Genomic DNA, 15,831 nt, shown 5'->3' with positions numbered 1-15,831 from the left:
AGAAAGCTCAAGGCGTATGAGTACTTTGTCAGGGTATTGTAAATCAAAACAATTTCTCGCTCATTTAGACCAATCGTGACTTTATTCAAATACTTCAAATCAGCTCGCGTGTCAACCAACGTGGATGAACCTCCATCGCATCTCACTGCAAACATTTTGCTTTAAATTCTGAATATATGGGAGAGTCGTTCAGAAAACTCAAAATGTACAATGCAGACGATGTTAAAATAGAAATGTGGACCAATTCTCATCACTTAGTGACCTCACATAGAGGCAACATTTGCTTTCTGCTAATGAAAGAGATACAAACGTCTGATCAGTCATTTCATCAGTGCACACACACACACACACACACACCCACACACGCACACACACACACACACACACACACACACCCACACACACACACACAAAGCGGCAGAGCAATGAGTCATTTGGTTAATCCTTTTTTCTGGGAAGAAAAAAAGCAGAACAATTTATTAAAGGCTCTAAGCAATTTCAAATCAAGCAAAAATTAAAAAAAATTAAAATCATAAGGCGCTAACTGAACTAATAATATTTGCCTGATTAGCGACGCTCTGCCAAATCGACCTCTGTGCCCCGAACAATGCCTGATTTCTCTGTTTTGTATTTACAAGGACAATGTTCCCTTCACTGCATTCCCGCATCGGTACACGGAAACCCGAATGCGTGTGCGAGTTTCCCCGTCTTATTTACAACATCTCTCTACACAGCATTTACATCAGCACCTGACCCGGAGAGCCCCAGTATTTGGATAATAAAACAAAAGACATCAACGGTGACCCTAAAAAAAAAAAAAAGAAAAAACTTCAAGCAGGTGGCCTCTGAAATGTTTCAAACAATTATTCACTTGATGCTGAAAATATTTGGATTTCAGATCGTTTTAGATTAAACTTCCCTCCTTACTATTCTAATGGAGGTGAAGGGGAGAGAAAAGAGCAAAATGTGCCGTTCAGCTTTTCTGATGTTTAACAGCTATGCACAGATGAGGACTAATTTGATAACAGTTACAGTAAAGAGGTGAAGAAAACCTTCAAACAAATGGATCTTTTATTGATGTGGCCAAATCTTTTCGTTTTCTTACATCGAAACTTCACGTAAATTTAATTGGGACAAATCTTGTGCCAAGAAACTAATGATCATCTTAATATAATTGCGACCGAAGTATTTTTTTTTTATTTATATTCTAAGTTGATCAGAGTTTCCAGGAACCTCTAAGAAGTATTCCAATTGTAGTAAGTAATTACCGGGGGTATAAATACAACGTGACACAGGCACATTTTTCATCTCCCACCGTCTGGACGAGGATCCATATGTATCAAAACATAAGGAAGTTTACTGTAGTGGGACATGAACTGCAACCATGAAATGATGGGAGCTTTACGGCAACAAACACTCCAGGTGTGTCCAAATGACAGACCAACATGTAGAGAAGAGCCCCCTGCCTGTCAGAGGATCTGGGCTTGAATCCAGTGGGCGGAGCGATCCAAAATATCAATATCGATGCCATGTTGGTATCGTATCAAATCGATACTAGCCTGGAAAGATCAATACTTTAGTTTTAAATTCCTCTTTGAAATTGTATTATACAGTAGATTCTTAACTCTAAAAAAAAAAAAAAATAAACCCAAAAGGTTTGCTTTGATTTTCCTAAAAGGATAAACAATATATTGATAAACAATGCACACAAATCTTTTGTTTTTCTGTTGTTTCTGTTATTCATGTTAATATGCTACTAACGCATTTTGTAGACACCTTTAAACTTTTAAACTTTATCAAAATTCTGCAGGTTTAAACAAAAATAATTCAAAGGAAAAACCACAAACATTTCTAAAGGTCAGAGGTTTGATGGTGCATCACACTTAAAGTACTGGAGTCGATATTGGCGATATCCACATAACGTATCGCATTTATATTTTTCTACCATCTCCCGGTCATTTTATATTTACACCCCAGAGATGCAAAAAGTCAGATTATTATATAAAATTCCTAAAAAGTCTGATCAACTTAAAAGTGTAAAGATAAACAAAAAAAAATGCTTAGACTAACTTTTTATTGGTGCCAACAATTGTGTTTTGTTTTTTTAAATTAAATAAATGTACTTAAATTAAAGTTTGCATTTTTCTGGACTATTCAGAATAGAGTTCTGCAACAGTTTCTGTTAATGAAAGAGATACAAAAATGAGTTTATGCTTTTTGCACAGAAGGGGTTAACAAATGTGTCCCGTCTGTCCCTGTCAGTAAGTTGATGAGGGCACTCAGGGGCTTTTAAATGAACATCAACACTGACTGGTTGATACGGAAACCAGAGAAAACACTGCAGAGGCACAGAACAGAAACACACGCTGCAGCTTTGATACAGTCTAGTGACTGGAGTTAGGATTTTTTTTGTTGGGAAATTAACAGTTTGAGGACAGGCGGGATACTTTAACCCTCCCGCGGTCTGGAAGGTGGAGCTTGTGTTGAGCGCTCGTGAGCCGAGCCAGCGGTTTGGAGTTTACGTTTGACTCGTACGTTGACAACATATTCTCCTAAAATGAGCCTCCATAAAAGGGTTTATATACATGCCAGTGCAGGGCGACCTGCTCTGCAGCAGCACCGTCAAGATGATGAGCGCAATCTGCACGCAAATAAAGAGGCGCCATGGCAAAGAGTTCACCTGGCGCCATGGCAGCGCGCCAGGTGAACACGTTAGGCACGCACCCCCTCATGCAAGCCTCACCATGAACCTAGCTTTAGCGCGACACTCAGGAGGAACTCAGCAAATGTTCCTACAGTGGGGAAGGTTTGTTCCATCAGACCATCAGTTCCCAGAACCACACACACAAAAAAATGCCTCGTAAAAGCGCATGTAACCATTCACAGACTGCGGGAGGGTTAAAAGTATGAACGTTATGTACATGTGTATTTTGTGTATCAATTCCTGTTGCTACTCAGGTTATGTTAGGACATGTTACTAGTTTTTTAAAGACACTAGTTTCCCATAAGTGTAGACCAGATTTCACGCATACAGCCATGACTCAGTATTCATTTGCGTTGTATGTGGTAGCAGCTAAATTGCAGTGAAGTACAGAAAGACCTTCAAAATAAAACAACAAAAAAATTTTATCCACCGCATAGAAAAGGACAATCCCAACAGCTATGAGAGTAAGCTGCCCCTATAAGCTTTATTTGACTTTGGAAGAACATTTCCAGGTTTTGAGCATGCATGCCTCCACAGAAGTTCACTCGTAGTCAGCGTGTAACATGAGTCACCTCGGACTCGACACCCGTCACCAGCATTCAGGATTCTCTGCAGCTGTCAGGTCATCAGTTGCCACAAGGCTGAATTATTTCTTACAGGGAAAAAAATGGATAGCAATCATCCTACACGTCAAACTGTTGATGAGTCGGGTTTTTAGTATTGTAACTTTCTGCAGCAGGTTCCTAAAGATGCCTATTTCTGCTGGTTGACCTTTGATGAACTCCTTTTTGGAGGCGCACGCACAAAAAATTTTAAATATAGCAGTTTTATGCAAAAACAAAGTAGCAACAAACAGCAACCGGTGGTGAAATATGATGAAATAGACAGCACTATTGCATAGAAGAAGAATATTAGGCAGAGCTCAGTGAGAGAAAATAAACCTGTGTGCACTACATCAGAAAATACCAGTTGATAAAGTACTTCATAAAAAAGATAAAGAAAAGAATTGAAGCCGCTGCTGCTCACATGAGAATAGTTTTAACAGTGCTGAAATCCTTGCTGATGTTTTCCGATTCTTTACACCATTTCTGACGCTTCGTACAGGAGTCTGGATCCGAGAACTTTGCTGCGATGCGTTTAGGTACAGTATCGAACTTCGAGGGACATGCTTAGATTTCTTTGATATGTTTTTTTTTTTTATGAAGAAAGTAATTTCTTCGTTTACCAAACACTCGGGGGGGGGAGAGGGAAGTTTACGGTAGCTAAGGCTGAACTTTCAGTTTCAGTGTAGCAGAAAGCGCCGCGTGACAGTGGCACGACACTCTCGAGCTTTGTGGCACAAACTGATTTTAAAAAACAGAAAGAAAAGAGAGAAAAAATAAATACAATTTTTTTTTTTAAAAAAGGCCATCAGTTTCCAGTACTGGCAGGAGATGGTTTGGATTGTGCTTGTGTACGCGGAGGAGGACTAGAAGGAAAACAAATTAGGAGCTGATAATAGTTGATTGCATTTTTCTCTCCCGTTAAACTCTATAAGCGCACTGTAAACATTTCAAGTGTGGTTCCTGTGATGAGCTGAGCCCCTTGGTGTGGTCCTCGTGCATCCTGCAGTAGAGTCACACTCCTGCCAACCTCACTCCTCTTCCTCCTCCTCCTCATCATCATCATCATCCTCAGTCTCCTCTCTTTGGCAGTAGTGGGTCCTTGGAGTTGACTACAATGCAGCTGTGCAAAACCCATACGTTTCAGTCTTATTTCGCCAACTCTGCTCCACTTAACTGATGCTGAGCTGCGCAAATCCGATCAGCTTTATATCGTCGGGAATCTCGGACTCCTCCACACCAGACGCCTGGAAACAAACAAAAACCATGATTTCTGCTTCATCCAGGTTTCAACTACCTCTAATTTACGCTGCAATACGCAATACGCTGCTGGCTCCACCAGGTATGTATATGTGGACTTGTAAAAATAAGAAAATATCTTCTGAAATTTTGTTGATTTTGGCCCTGATAGCAAAACGTTTGGACAATACTGTGTTAACCCAACGGGTTGTACTGTATTTCATATAGTGGTATCAAAATAAATAAAAATGCATGTTGCTTTTCTGATTTATTTAGACAATAACTTAAAACCGTCACCGCTTCCCCTTACACTACAGTGAACCCTCGTTTTTTGCGGGGGTTAGGTTCCGAAAAGAACCGTGATAGGCGAAATCCGTGAAGTAGTTACAATTATTATACAGCATAATTAAATACTCTACATTGAAACCAAAGAACCAAACCTGTTTTCAGGCCTAAGCATTTTTTTAACAAATAGAACGCTTTCTTACAAATAACTACAGTAAAATAATCATTTTAGTCATCAATATGAAGTACAGTAGGACAAATTGTGACTCGCAATTTCGCGTATTTCACTGTTCCTCTTACTGTGACGCTGCGGCCTGACTCCGCTCTCTAGTGGCTTTTTCTTCTGAAGCCTGTGGTGCAGGTGTGTTTTTTCAAGAGAAGAACATACAGTAGTTATCGGTAGTTGTTGTCGCTCTTTTTTCTTCTGGGCAAAAAAACTTGCCAAGCTGTATTACGTATATTTAAATACCGTAACGTTATTGGCACGCAGGTAGAGAAGAAGCGCAGAGACTGTTTAGCCAATCAGGACGCAGAACACAAAGCACTGTGGAAAAAAAAAACTGCACAAAAAACTCCGCGAAGCAGCGAGGCCGTGAAAGGTGAACCGCGTTATAGCGAGGGTTCACTGTACTTTGTCAATTACACATCAAATACTCAAACTAATGCATGCTCTGACTGTACAACTAAGCACTTAACTCAGAAAAAAGTAATTTTTTCAGGTTAATCCAGGTTACTCCTGTTAAAAATTCATATTATTATTAAAGCAGAATAAAGTCTCTTGGCTTACCAGTTTAAAGGTCACATTTTTGTTACTCTGAGGATCATCAACAATCTTCTGCAAATTGGCAGCAACTAAACAGAGGACAGAAAAAAAAAAGATTAACAGGAGCTGGCTTAAAAGCACAGACAAATACTTCAAATATTATTGAAGAAAGAGCTGTAAATATGTAAAAACGTATCACAGTGAATAAAGTCATCAACCTACCAATGACCAAGTCCCTCCCATCAACCAGACCGGCTGAGACCAGCTCCTGAGAGACGCCATCAGCAGAGTCTGAGGACAGAAACGGCGTGAGTGGCTTCGAGCAGGATGTGACAGAAAGACCTCTGCGAGCGCTCCTACCTCTGCCACTCATGAACTCAAAACGGATGTCATTGAGCTCCTTCTTGTTGTTCCTCAGTCTGAGGACGAGGCTGATGGGAACGCTGGAGGCTGCAGGATCCTGAAGTAAAAGTCAAATAATTAAAGGTTTGAATGTTTATAACAGTTTAAATGCAATCATCTATACAAGTTTCATATTAATTCGGGACATTTGATGAATTATTTGGGCCATTCTTTGAACCCGCAGGACAGTGATCTCAAACACACATTAATTGGTGTAAAAATGGATGAGGTGTGCTAACATTAAGCTTCTAGTGTGGCCCGGACCGCAACCCGATTGAAATAATAAACCGTTTTTGTTGTGTTATTATTCCACTCTGCAAAAGAACTGCTAGAATTCATTCTTAAAAGTCCCAAAAATCACAAGATTTTTTAACCAGGAATCAACCAATGTAAAAACTACACTTTATCCTTACCGTAAACTCTATTTTTTATTACAAGAATTTTTAAGTAACAATAAACCCTGTACAATGTTATAAGAAATATTAACTGAAAAGCAAAAGAATAGCGATATAATCAGATAGTTGCTTCTCACTAATTTGTTGAGAATATACAACCAGAATATTTGTCCTTACTTAATAAATATGACTACAACAACTAAATATTTTAGTAATTGGTTATTCTGACAATTATTTGCATAAAAAACTGGCACATTCTTTCATTTAACCACTTAAGTCATTTTTATACAACATTAGAACCACATTAAGAAAAACAAAGGCATACAAAAATACATATTTTATCACTTAAAATGCAAAAATAGCCTTCCTTAAGTGAACTTGAGCCAGGGGAAGCTAAAACTACCACTTGATGAGTTTTGTGTAAAACATATTAACAGACAAAGGTGTTTTATCCTCAATGCAAAATGTGTATTTATTTTGTACAATTTTGGCTTATTTTGCTTTAAATAATAGTTGTTGGGTTTTTTGTCAGAAAATGTCCTTTTTTGGTCCCTGCATGCTCCATTTAACAATTTATTGATTAATCTAAATTAGTTGACAATCAAAATCAATAACCGATTAACCGCGAATCATGCGATTAATCGTTTCATCCCTGAAAATAACCAAAGCATGAAAGTTTCTCCTGTTCATACCTGAACCGCAGGTCCGTGTGAAGGGCTCGCCGGCTGGGTGGCAGCCTGCGGCGGAGCTTCGTCTCCTGCTGCAGCCAGGTTTGCTGGTCTCTCGTGTGCAGCTCCGGGCGGCTGCAGATGCGTGGTGGCGCCATCTGCTGGCGGGAAAAGCTAACAGAAATTTGCAGATAAATTTGGGAGGTCTTTTTATTACATTCGATGTGGAAATAAATTACTGAATGAAAGAAATGAGAGTCATGCAGATCGCTGTGTGTCGGCATTGTGATGAAAATCAAGAGTGTCCGGGTCATGTCCACCACAAATACACTCACCTCCATGTTTTGGGAGCCGTCCTTCACTCTGGGTGACTGCAGAATGGACATGATAGATTATCAGGATTGAATACATGCGATTTGTCTTTCATCCCCCCACCAGTCCACATCCATAAACTGCTGGGAGTTTTATAGGATTGAGGAGTAAACAGGAAAGCAGGCCCAACGCCCAAACATTATTTAAAACGAACACTAAACAGAGATTTAAGCAGAAGTTCAGGCCAGTTATTTAAATCACTTTCAGCCATTGTAACTAACCCCCCCCCCCACCTTGAATTAATACAAGAGCGAAACACATTCACTACGAGGGGAAAGGTTGTTAGAATCTGAGCACCATCTGCAAAAGCAGTCTTATAAAGCCGAGCAGAGCGGCTGTCAAGCGGGGTCTCACCCTCAGGGCGGCCACGGCGGCTTTTCCCTCCTCGCTCTCCTCGTCCAGCTCGTCGTCGCTCCACTCCCATCCGCCGTCTTCCGTCTTGTGGAGGCGGCCACTCGAACCGGGCACGCGACGCACCTGCAGGATGCACCCCGATAAAGAGAAGCAGAGCTTACTGTGGACAGCTGTTTGAGTGTGTCCAAGGCCGATCTCAGCATGCGTCACACGCCATGGTTGTGAAACTGTGTCACACCCTTGTTAAACCAGTGCACCTTAGTCACATAAAAAACACTCTTTTTCTGTAAACATTAAATTCATTTGCATTGGTAAAAAGTGCCAAACCTTTTTAGATCGGTCTGATATTGTGGGGCCTTTCATCAGTAGCTTTTCCTCCAAGTACTCGTTGTTCTGCAACAAAACAAAACAAAAAAAATCTACATTTAAAAACATTCATTTCAAAAACTTGAGAATAAATTGATTAGGGATACACACAATCACTTGTGACCAACTATTAATCAATAGTTTATTAGGTTAAAATTTGTTCCAATCTAATAATTTAATCAACTAATAATGTCCGCTTAGACATTCTTTCAGTGATGTAGTTTGGCATCCAGGCAGCAGAGGGAGCCAGTTGACAAAGGAATAAACATGGCGGCGGAGCCATTTCAGCACGGGAAATGGAAACGGCCCAAATAGAGTACCGTGTGGGATGCAAGATACATTTTATGCGGTTCTGTTTTAAAATATAAATAGTCAGCAACTCCTTCAGTTATCAACTTATTACCGCTTCATCCTGCCGAGCCAAACCCGTCAAGTCTCCCGTTTTGGCCGGGAAACTACCGGGTTTTTTATCCCCTCACCTCCTGCCAGAAGCCATTTCCCATATTTTCAAGTCCAAAAGTTGACAGGAATGAGCAGAGTTGCATGACGGAGCAACGTCAACTTCCCAAATAAAAATTACGTGAGTAAATGCACTTCATTGTTTCAAGGGCAACCACAGACAATACTTTTGCATGAATATTCCTCTATTTATAGGGAATATTTTATTCTTTTCATCTTTTATTTTTCTATTCAGCAGTCTAACAGCTTCCTGTTTTGTGATATTTTATAAATATGTCTAACTTAAATAATATGAGAACCACAATTGTCTGTTCATTCGGTCAATATTTAATGCAGCTGACACAAAATAATGTAAAATTTAAATTTTTAAATTCAGCACATTATGAAAAATGTAGCCCTTTATATTGTGAAAAGACGGTCAGCCATCTTGATAGAAAATGGCAGTTTATCATTTAATCGTTAGTCAATCGATAAGATCTATCAACTTTAGATTAACTCATTAATCAATAACTTCCATCCCTAATTCCTATGAATAAACACACAGCTCACCTTGGCTTTCGTAAAGAATTTGTGTTTCAGCAGCTCGGCAGCCGTTGGTCTGAAAAAGAGTCCGACAGACGGCTTTTCAGATGTTTTGGAACAAACGGCGCATCTGGTCGGAAAATTAGAGAGTCAGAGACCAACTGACCTTTTCTCTGGATCTTTCTGTAAACACAAGGAGATCATCTTCCTGAACGACTTGCCGTATTTCTTCACCATTTCTTTGTCCGCAATACCCGTCTCCAGACAAGGAGGGTCGTTCTGCAGAGTCAGCATCAACACCTGGAAAGCACAAATATTCAGGTGATGACGACGCTGACGGGCTCATTAGTAATGCAAGGCAACTTTTTAATTTCCTTTTTAATTTTCATTTTAATCCAACGGACTAAAATGAAAATTTTAGTCCGTTGGAGCAGAGATTATTTTTAATCTCTGCTCTTTTGGTCCAAACACTAATATTTCAGTTTTGTTTTTATTTAGTTGGGAGAAAATTTTGGCCCATCCAGACATTAATCTGCTTAGTAAGTAAGAACATAAAAACAGAGACGAGCCAAAGTCTGGCACTGATGAACAGTCTCTGGATTTTGTAGACCCAGGGTTCGAACACTTTTGCCACATTGAAATTCAAGCATTTTCAAGGTAAGTTTTCAAACTTTTTCAGCACCACACTTGAGATTAAACAATACAACTGAACTAAAAAATGGCAGTTTCAATGAACTAACTGACAATTTATGATTATTATGTCATGATAGTTTACTTTGTTCCAGCTGTAGAATGCTAACAAAATTTCATACTTTTAAATGTCTCTCATGCACACGCTATACACCTGACTGGTCCGAGAACAAAAAACTACATTAACAAAATATAAATGTTTTTTAAAGTATAAAACATAAGATGCCCTTTACTTCAATTACACAGATCAATTAGTCATTGAGCTATCAGGGATAATAAATAGTCATTATATTGAAACAATCCAATCACATTATGTGAAGTTAAATTATCTTTACGCTCAAATTAAATGCTTGAAAACAATATACAAAGAAAGTTACAAAAATTTTTAAAAAACCCCCAAAGTGTTCTCACTTAGTATTCCCGTGTTTAACAAATAGAAATATTTTTGGTAATTCTGGCTGAACTAAAGCAAGAAAAGTTTTGTCTGATTTAACTTCATTCAGTGAGGAAAAATGTCTCTGATTTTTACTATGTATTTATTTACAATATATTAAAATATCTAGTTCCTACATTTTTCAAATTTAGGATTTTAATCAAATGTTAGATTGCTCTTTATTACAAATTGATACAATCTCCAGATCCAGCGTCTCAACAACAAACAGAGGCCCAAATGCAAACCGAAATTGTCTGGATTCCTCGAGCCAAAAGGAAACCATTAAATATCTGCATAACTAGCAAATAAAGGTCCGTGCTAAGTGCACAGTCACCTTCATTGGTGGGTATTTGTGATACGGCGCGGCCCCAGTGGCCAGTTCGATAGCGGTTATCCCAAAGCTCCAGATGTCTGCTTTGAAGTCGTAGCCACGGACCTGCAGATATAAAAATAAAAGCCATTTGGACAAAATGTTGAGCATAATTTTTTTTTTTCTGTTTTAGAGTCAGTACAAGATGAAACTGAAGGACAACTCCCACCTGCTCCATGACCTCCGGCGCCATCCAGCATGGCGTCCCTACAAACGTCTTCCGAACCTTATTCCTCGTCATGTCTCCCCCTGTGGCTAGAAAGGCACTCACACCAAAGTCTGTGGTGTGAGTGCCAAGAAAAGAAAGATATTTTAAAAAAAATCTACGCAGAGACTACCGTATTTTTCCAACGGTTTCATATTATAATGCAAACTTCAAAGTGCGACTTCTTGTTTAAGTCACAGGAACAGAAACGGGAGAAAAACACTTTACCAGCTATCTGCACTGAGCCGTCGTCTCCGAGAAGAATGTTTCCGGCCTTAAGGTCTCTGGTGATAAAGAGTGAGGAATTTAATTAGTGTGTTCATCCTATTGCTCTTGGTTTTTACACACACCATAAAACAGGGCATCTACAGGTTTCAGCAACTCAAATTTAAGACTTTTTAAGACCTTTTCGTAGCCTAACATGAATAAAATTTAAGACAAAAAAACCCTACAAATATAGGGGATTATTGAGCTGGCTCGTAAGAGTGAGAAGTGAGCCAGTGGTAAAATATCAAAGTTGTCCAGCCAGCTGTGGAGAGATTTGCACTTACCCGTGATAGACGCAAAAAAAAAAAAAAAAAAAAAGCTACCTAGCTAGCTACGAAGAGTATATTAGAATCTAGTATCACGGAACACAATGAAGCCATTTGCACGCAACTCAAACTTTTGCCTGACTTAAAAGTCACACAAGAAAAACATTAAATAAACACTATTTAATCTGTGGCAGATTAAATAGTTCTGCCACAACTAAATTTAAGACCTGATTAGCATATTTAAAGCCAACTTACATTTTTTTAAATGAACTTAAGACATTTTAAGGCCTTAATTTTAAAAACACAAATTTAGGACTTTTTAAGGGTAAGTGGGCACTCTTTGTAAAGTAGGTGCAAACTATGCACAAAGAGCTAAAATAGATTAAAGAGGCCTCGGGTCCTGAGGCCTCATCCTCACAGATTAGGTTTAAGTGAGTTAGTCACATCATCTGAGCCCAATCAGCTGCTGCTCAGTCAAATGAACTTAAAGTCAGAAAAAGTCTAAAAAGTCAGAGTTAATCATATGACGTGTTGGACATATTCTACTCCAACATAATCCATGTGGTTATGGGGAATTGCTTCTTGAATAGAAAGTTGTCCAGTTTGACGCAGTGACACTCGTAACGTGGCACAGCACCGGCAGGGGGGAACAGAGCGGCCTCTCTTTTCAGTTGTGCCTCAAGATGTTCCCCGAGAGGGACTTTTATGTTAAACAAACCTCCTCAATTATGCAGTTTGACTGTATTAAATATTAAAAGAGTGAGATCAAGTTCAAACTGCGGAGGCGAAAAGCTCCGAGTCAGATGGCGGCGTGTGCCGGCGTTTTGTTTGCTGCCGGCTCGTCTGGTCTCACCGATGAATCTGTCCGTTTTTGTGAAGGTACTCCAGCCCCTCTAAGACTTCCTTCAGGATCGTAGCGATGCTGGCCTCGTCCAACACTCCGTTCCTGTGCTCGCCGCGTGAGATGATGTGCTTGATGATGTCCAACACGGAGCCTGGAGGAAAGGCAGAGGCTTGTCACGAGACGCACCGGCCGTTCTTTGACCTGCTAAGCCTCTGGAAGAGTGCAACTCACAGAAAACCTCCTGTTAGAAAATGAGGCGACACTTTTATTGTTTGTTCCCGACTAGTTTGGTTGACTATCAGAAAGGTTTGGCAGCTAAGAACAGCTGGAGTCTGGCCAACAATCTATTCTTTCGTCAAGCTTTGTGGTAAGACGAAAACCTGATCTGACAAAGCAAATAAGGTTAAATAAAGTTGGCCAGAACTACTTACCACCACTGAGCAGCTTCATCACCAGCCACAGTTCATCTTTCACCACAAAGGAGGTATAATAAGACACAATGTTTGGATGGTGGCACTGGCTCATAGCCTGAATCTCTTTCTGCACAAACGGGGAAAAGAAAAAAAGCATGAAAAGCTCAACCATTAGACTAAGCCAGGATTCAGTCCAAGTCTGTCTATAAGAGTTTAATCTCCCTGTTAAAACAGCCAAGACATAAAACAGGTGTACACGCTTTAAATCAGGTCTGGACAAGAAAAATAACTGACTACGTTTGGTTAGATCATCACAGAGTCACAAGATAGGATTCTTTTTTCTTTTTTTTAAATAGAGAGGGCAGACAAATGTTTACTCAGGACTCTGGAAATGTAAGAACACCTAGTTAGATTAGGCTGAAGCCCAACAAAGCACCATCGTAACAATGTTCACATCAGATAGCACAGATGTTGATGTTGCAGTGTGTGACAAAAAACAAAAGGCAATGATTCAAAGAGAGCAAAGTAGTATCTGATGATCTATTGTAACATTTTGCTGCAAGTAAAAGTAAAGAAAGTATCCCGAAACAGTTTCATAGATGATTTGATATGTCCAATTGTTGTGTTAGTTTTAAGAAGCAATAATAGCTGCCACAGTTTTGCATAGTTGTGATTAAGCACCTTGACCTTTGAGGCTCTTGTTTCACCGGATTAAACAAACGCTGACGTTCCACCCACAGTGATTATTTCGCTGCTGAATTCCAAGTCCAATAGGTGGCTTATTATGTCCAGTCATACATTGCAGAGCATAAATGTGCCAAGCCTTTTTGTGTTGGTAAATTAGGAAAATGGTAGATGATACCAGATGATAAATGTTTTCATCTGAAAAAAAAGAGCAATAAGTTCTCAGCTGCTTTTTTTTTAAAAAAAAGGAGCCTCGATTATAGTCAGTCAGAGCGAAGAAAAAAACAGGAAAAACACACGGATAATGGCTCCTGTTGTTCACCAAAAAAATGCAACTTTTTAAAAATTGTGACCAAGTGCAAAAAAAAGAAACTCTTCTTCAATCTCTGCTAAACAAGTTTTATCTGACTTCGATTTTTTTTGTCTTACAGAAAAGTAAGAACTTTCTCTCCTGCTATGACGGTCATCATTTATAATACGAACAAGGCAACGACAGGCCGGTTTGTGAGAGAGCAGTCACTCAAAAATAGAGTTTTTGTTTTTATTTTATTTTACAATAAAAATTTACTGAAGAGTTCCCATATAAACCATTTTTTAGAAACTTATATTAGCACAGTTAGCATTACTAAAACAATTGCCTATATTTCCAAACGGCATATTTCACAAGAATAAACCAGAGTAACTAAGCGTTAATAGTCAGCCTTACTGTTACCTGCTGAAAGTCTTGCTCTCTCTTACTCTTGTGCAGCCCGACTGAAGCACAGACATTACGTATTTTAGGCACGCATTGCACGGTTTTCTTTGAAAAAAAGATTCTTGAATTTTAGTTCTTCCACTGATTTCCTGTTTAAACACGTCAATGATACTAAAAATAACTGACCTGGAGACATCCGCATTCAGTAACAGCATCCAAAGTTAGGACTGTTGCTCTTGCATATCTCACAGCTTTCACCAAGTTTCATTAATCTAACATTCAACACTTTTTACAACTTTTGTAAAATGTATATTTTTTATAGCATGTTACACAACTCATGATGTTCTACCGACAGGTCACTAAATTACCTTGGTAAACTTTTTGGCACTTAGCAGGAAATCAGGCGTAGTGTATTGGTAATAGACTGGAAATAGACTGATCTGGGCCAAACAAATCAAAACTTTCTGTGCATTTTTATTTGTAGGTTCTAACACATTTATCTGGTATATAAATATGTAAGAAATTCTGTTTCAGTATCTGAAGTTACATTAAAGTGTAGTATAAAGTATAACAAAATCAGTCTTTACTTGACATGATCTTACAATCTGCGAGTTTCAGAAAAAATAAAAATAAAAACACGTGGAAATGCATTCCTGTACACCTGCAGGACTACAAATACAATCCCGTTGCTTTCAAAGGTGTCTTACCAGGAGCTCATCCATGCTAGTTTGACACTTTTCCAGGTTGATGCGTTTGATGGCCACCTTCTCCTTTCTTGGCTTGCAGTATGCTGCCTGAACAACTGCAGTGGCTCCACTCCCTGACGAGATCAACATTAGCAGTGAGGAGAACTAGTAGCTCAAATAGTTCTTTTTAAAAACTTTGATGCGGAATATGGGATAATAACTACTATATTTAAGACCACACAGCGCAGCTACCATTACTTCTCACATCCGAAATGTTTTTTTTTTCTAAAGCTAGAAATGATCGTATACTTTGTTATATACATATATCTAAGGATTATACTTCGAGCAAATAGCACCTCCCTCTATCCTCTCACAGCGAATCTCTCACTCGCCGGCTAAATTTTACTAGCAAGTCGTTTAGCTTCATGTAGCTCAGTTAGGAGACAGCCTCCTGTTTGCTTTCCAGCTAACAAGAGCAAGTGGCCTTGCCCGAGGAAAACTACCGGCCTGCATGAAGGGCTGCGGGTTGGGACTTGACTTCTGATTGCAGCAGACATGCAACGCTAGTAGCTGGCGAGGCTAGCAGCAGTTGTCAGCCAACGCTGCAGTGAAGACAGGGCTATGATGCTAACATTAGCAGGCTAAGCTACTCACCTATCACCTCGTTGAGTTCGTAGTCATCCCTGTTAATGGTCCAGGACTGGGTGGACTGTTCGTCTGCCATGTTTGTTTCCTCAGTGGTGTGTAAAAGCGCTTCTTGGGAGCTATAACACAAACGCGGCCTAAAATGACAGATTTTACTTTACTCCATTCGGGTCCGTTGAGGCTGGTTGCTGCTGTTCCTTTGGCAACTCCTGCCGCTGCCGCCGCCCCTGTCAACACAACTTTACGCGCGTCTGACGCAACGTAATACGTAAGCCGGAGAGGGAGGAACCAAGATGTCGCCCTCTTCAGGCAGCAGTCACGCTTCACACTTAAAGCCAATAAAAGAAACATTATTGTCGGTACCCAAACAAACAATGGTTTAGCCGCAAGCCAAAAAACAGTTATTTTTCAAAAATATGTAGGTGAAGTGTCATGACCAAGACAATCCTTGTTGTTATCCACATTAATAAAATATCACCAACAGATGGCGCTGATATCCCCAA

The 15,831-nt window shown here is 39.5% G+C and overlaps 1 protein-coding gene across 1 annotated transcript; it reads right to left on the bottom strand.

The window, feature by feature from the left end:
* Positions 1-63: 63 nt before the first annotated feature.
* LOC116721801 (serine/threonine-protein kinase OSR1-like) lies at positions 64-15,577 on the bottom strand. Its single transcript, XM_032565774.1, has 17 exons — positions 15,338-15,577; positions 14,705-14,817; positions 12,638-12,746; positions 12,216-12,357; positions 11,058-11,113; positions 10,794-10,903; positions 10,589-10,690; positions 9,298-9,431; positions 9,159-9,207; positions 8,112-8,177; positions 7,785-7,907; positions 7,394-7,429; positions 7,083-7,232; positions 5,954-6,053; positions 5,816-5,884; positions 5,618-5,682; positions 64-4,553 (listed from the first exon to the last, which is right to left on the bottom strand). Exons 1-17 carry the CDS (start codon positions 15,405-15,407, stop codon positions 4,479-4,481), a joined length of 1,569 nt encoding a protein of 522 aa, XP_032421665.1. The 5' UTR covers positions 15,408-15,577; the 3' UTR covers positions 64-4,478.
* Between the last annotated feature and the right edge of the window lie 254 nt (positions 15,578-15,831).

This window comes from Xiphophorus hellerii, chromosome 6, assembly GCF_003331165.1.
Source record: "Xiphophorus hellerii strain 12219 chromosome 6, Xiphophorus_hellerii-4.1, whole genome shotgun sequence".
NCBI lineage: Eukaryota > Metazoa > Chordata > Actinopteri > Cyprinodontiformes > Poeciliidae > Xiphophorus > Xiphophorus hellerii.
This window is presented reverse-complemented; position numbering and strand designations above follow the sequence as displayed.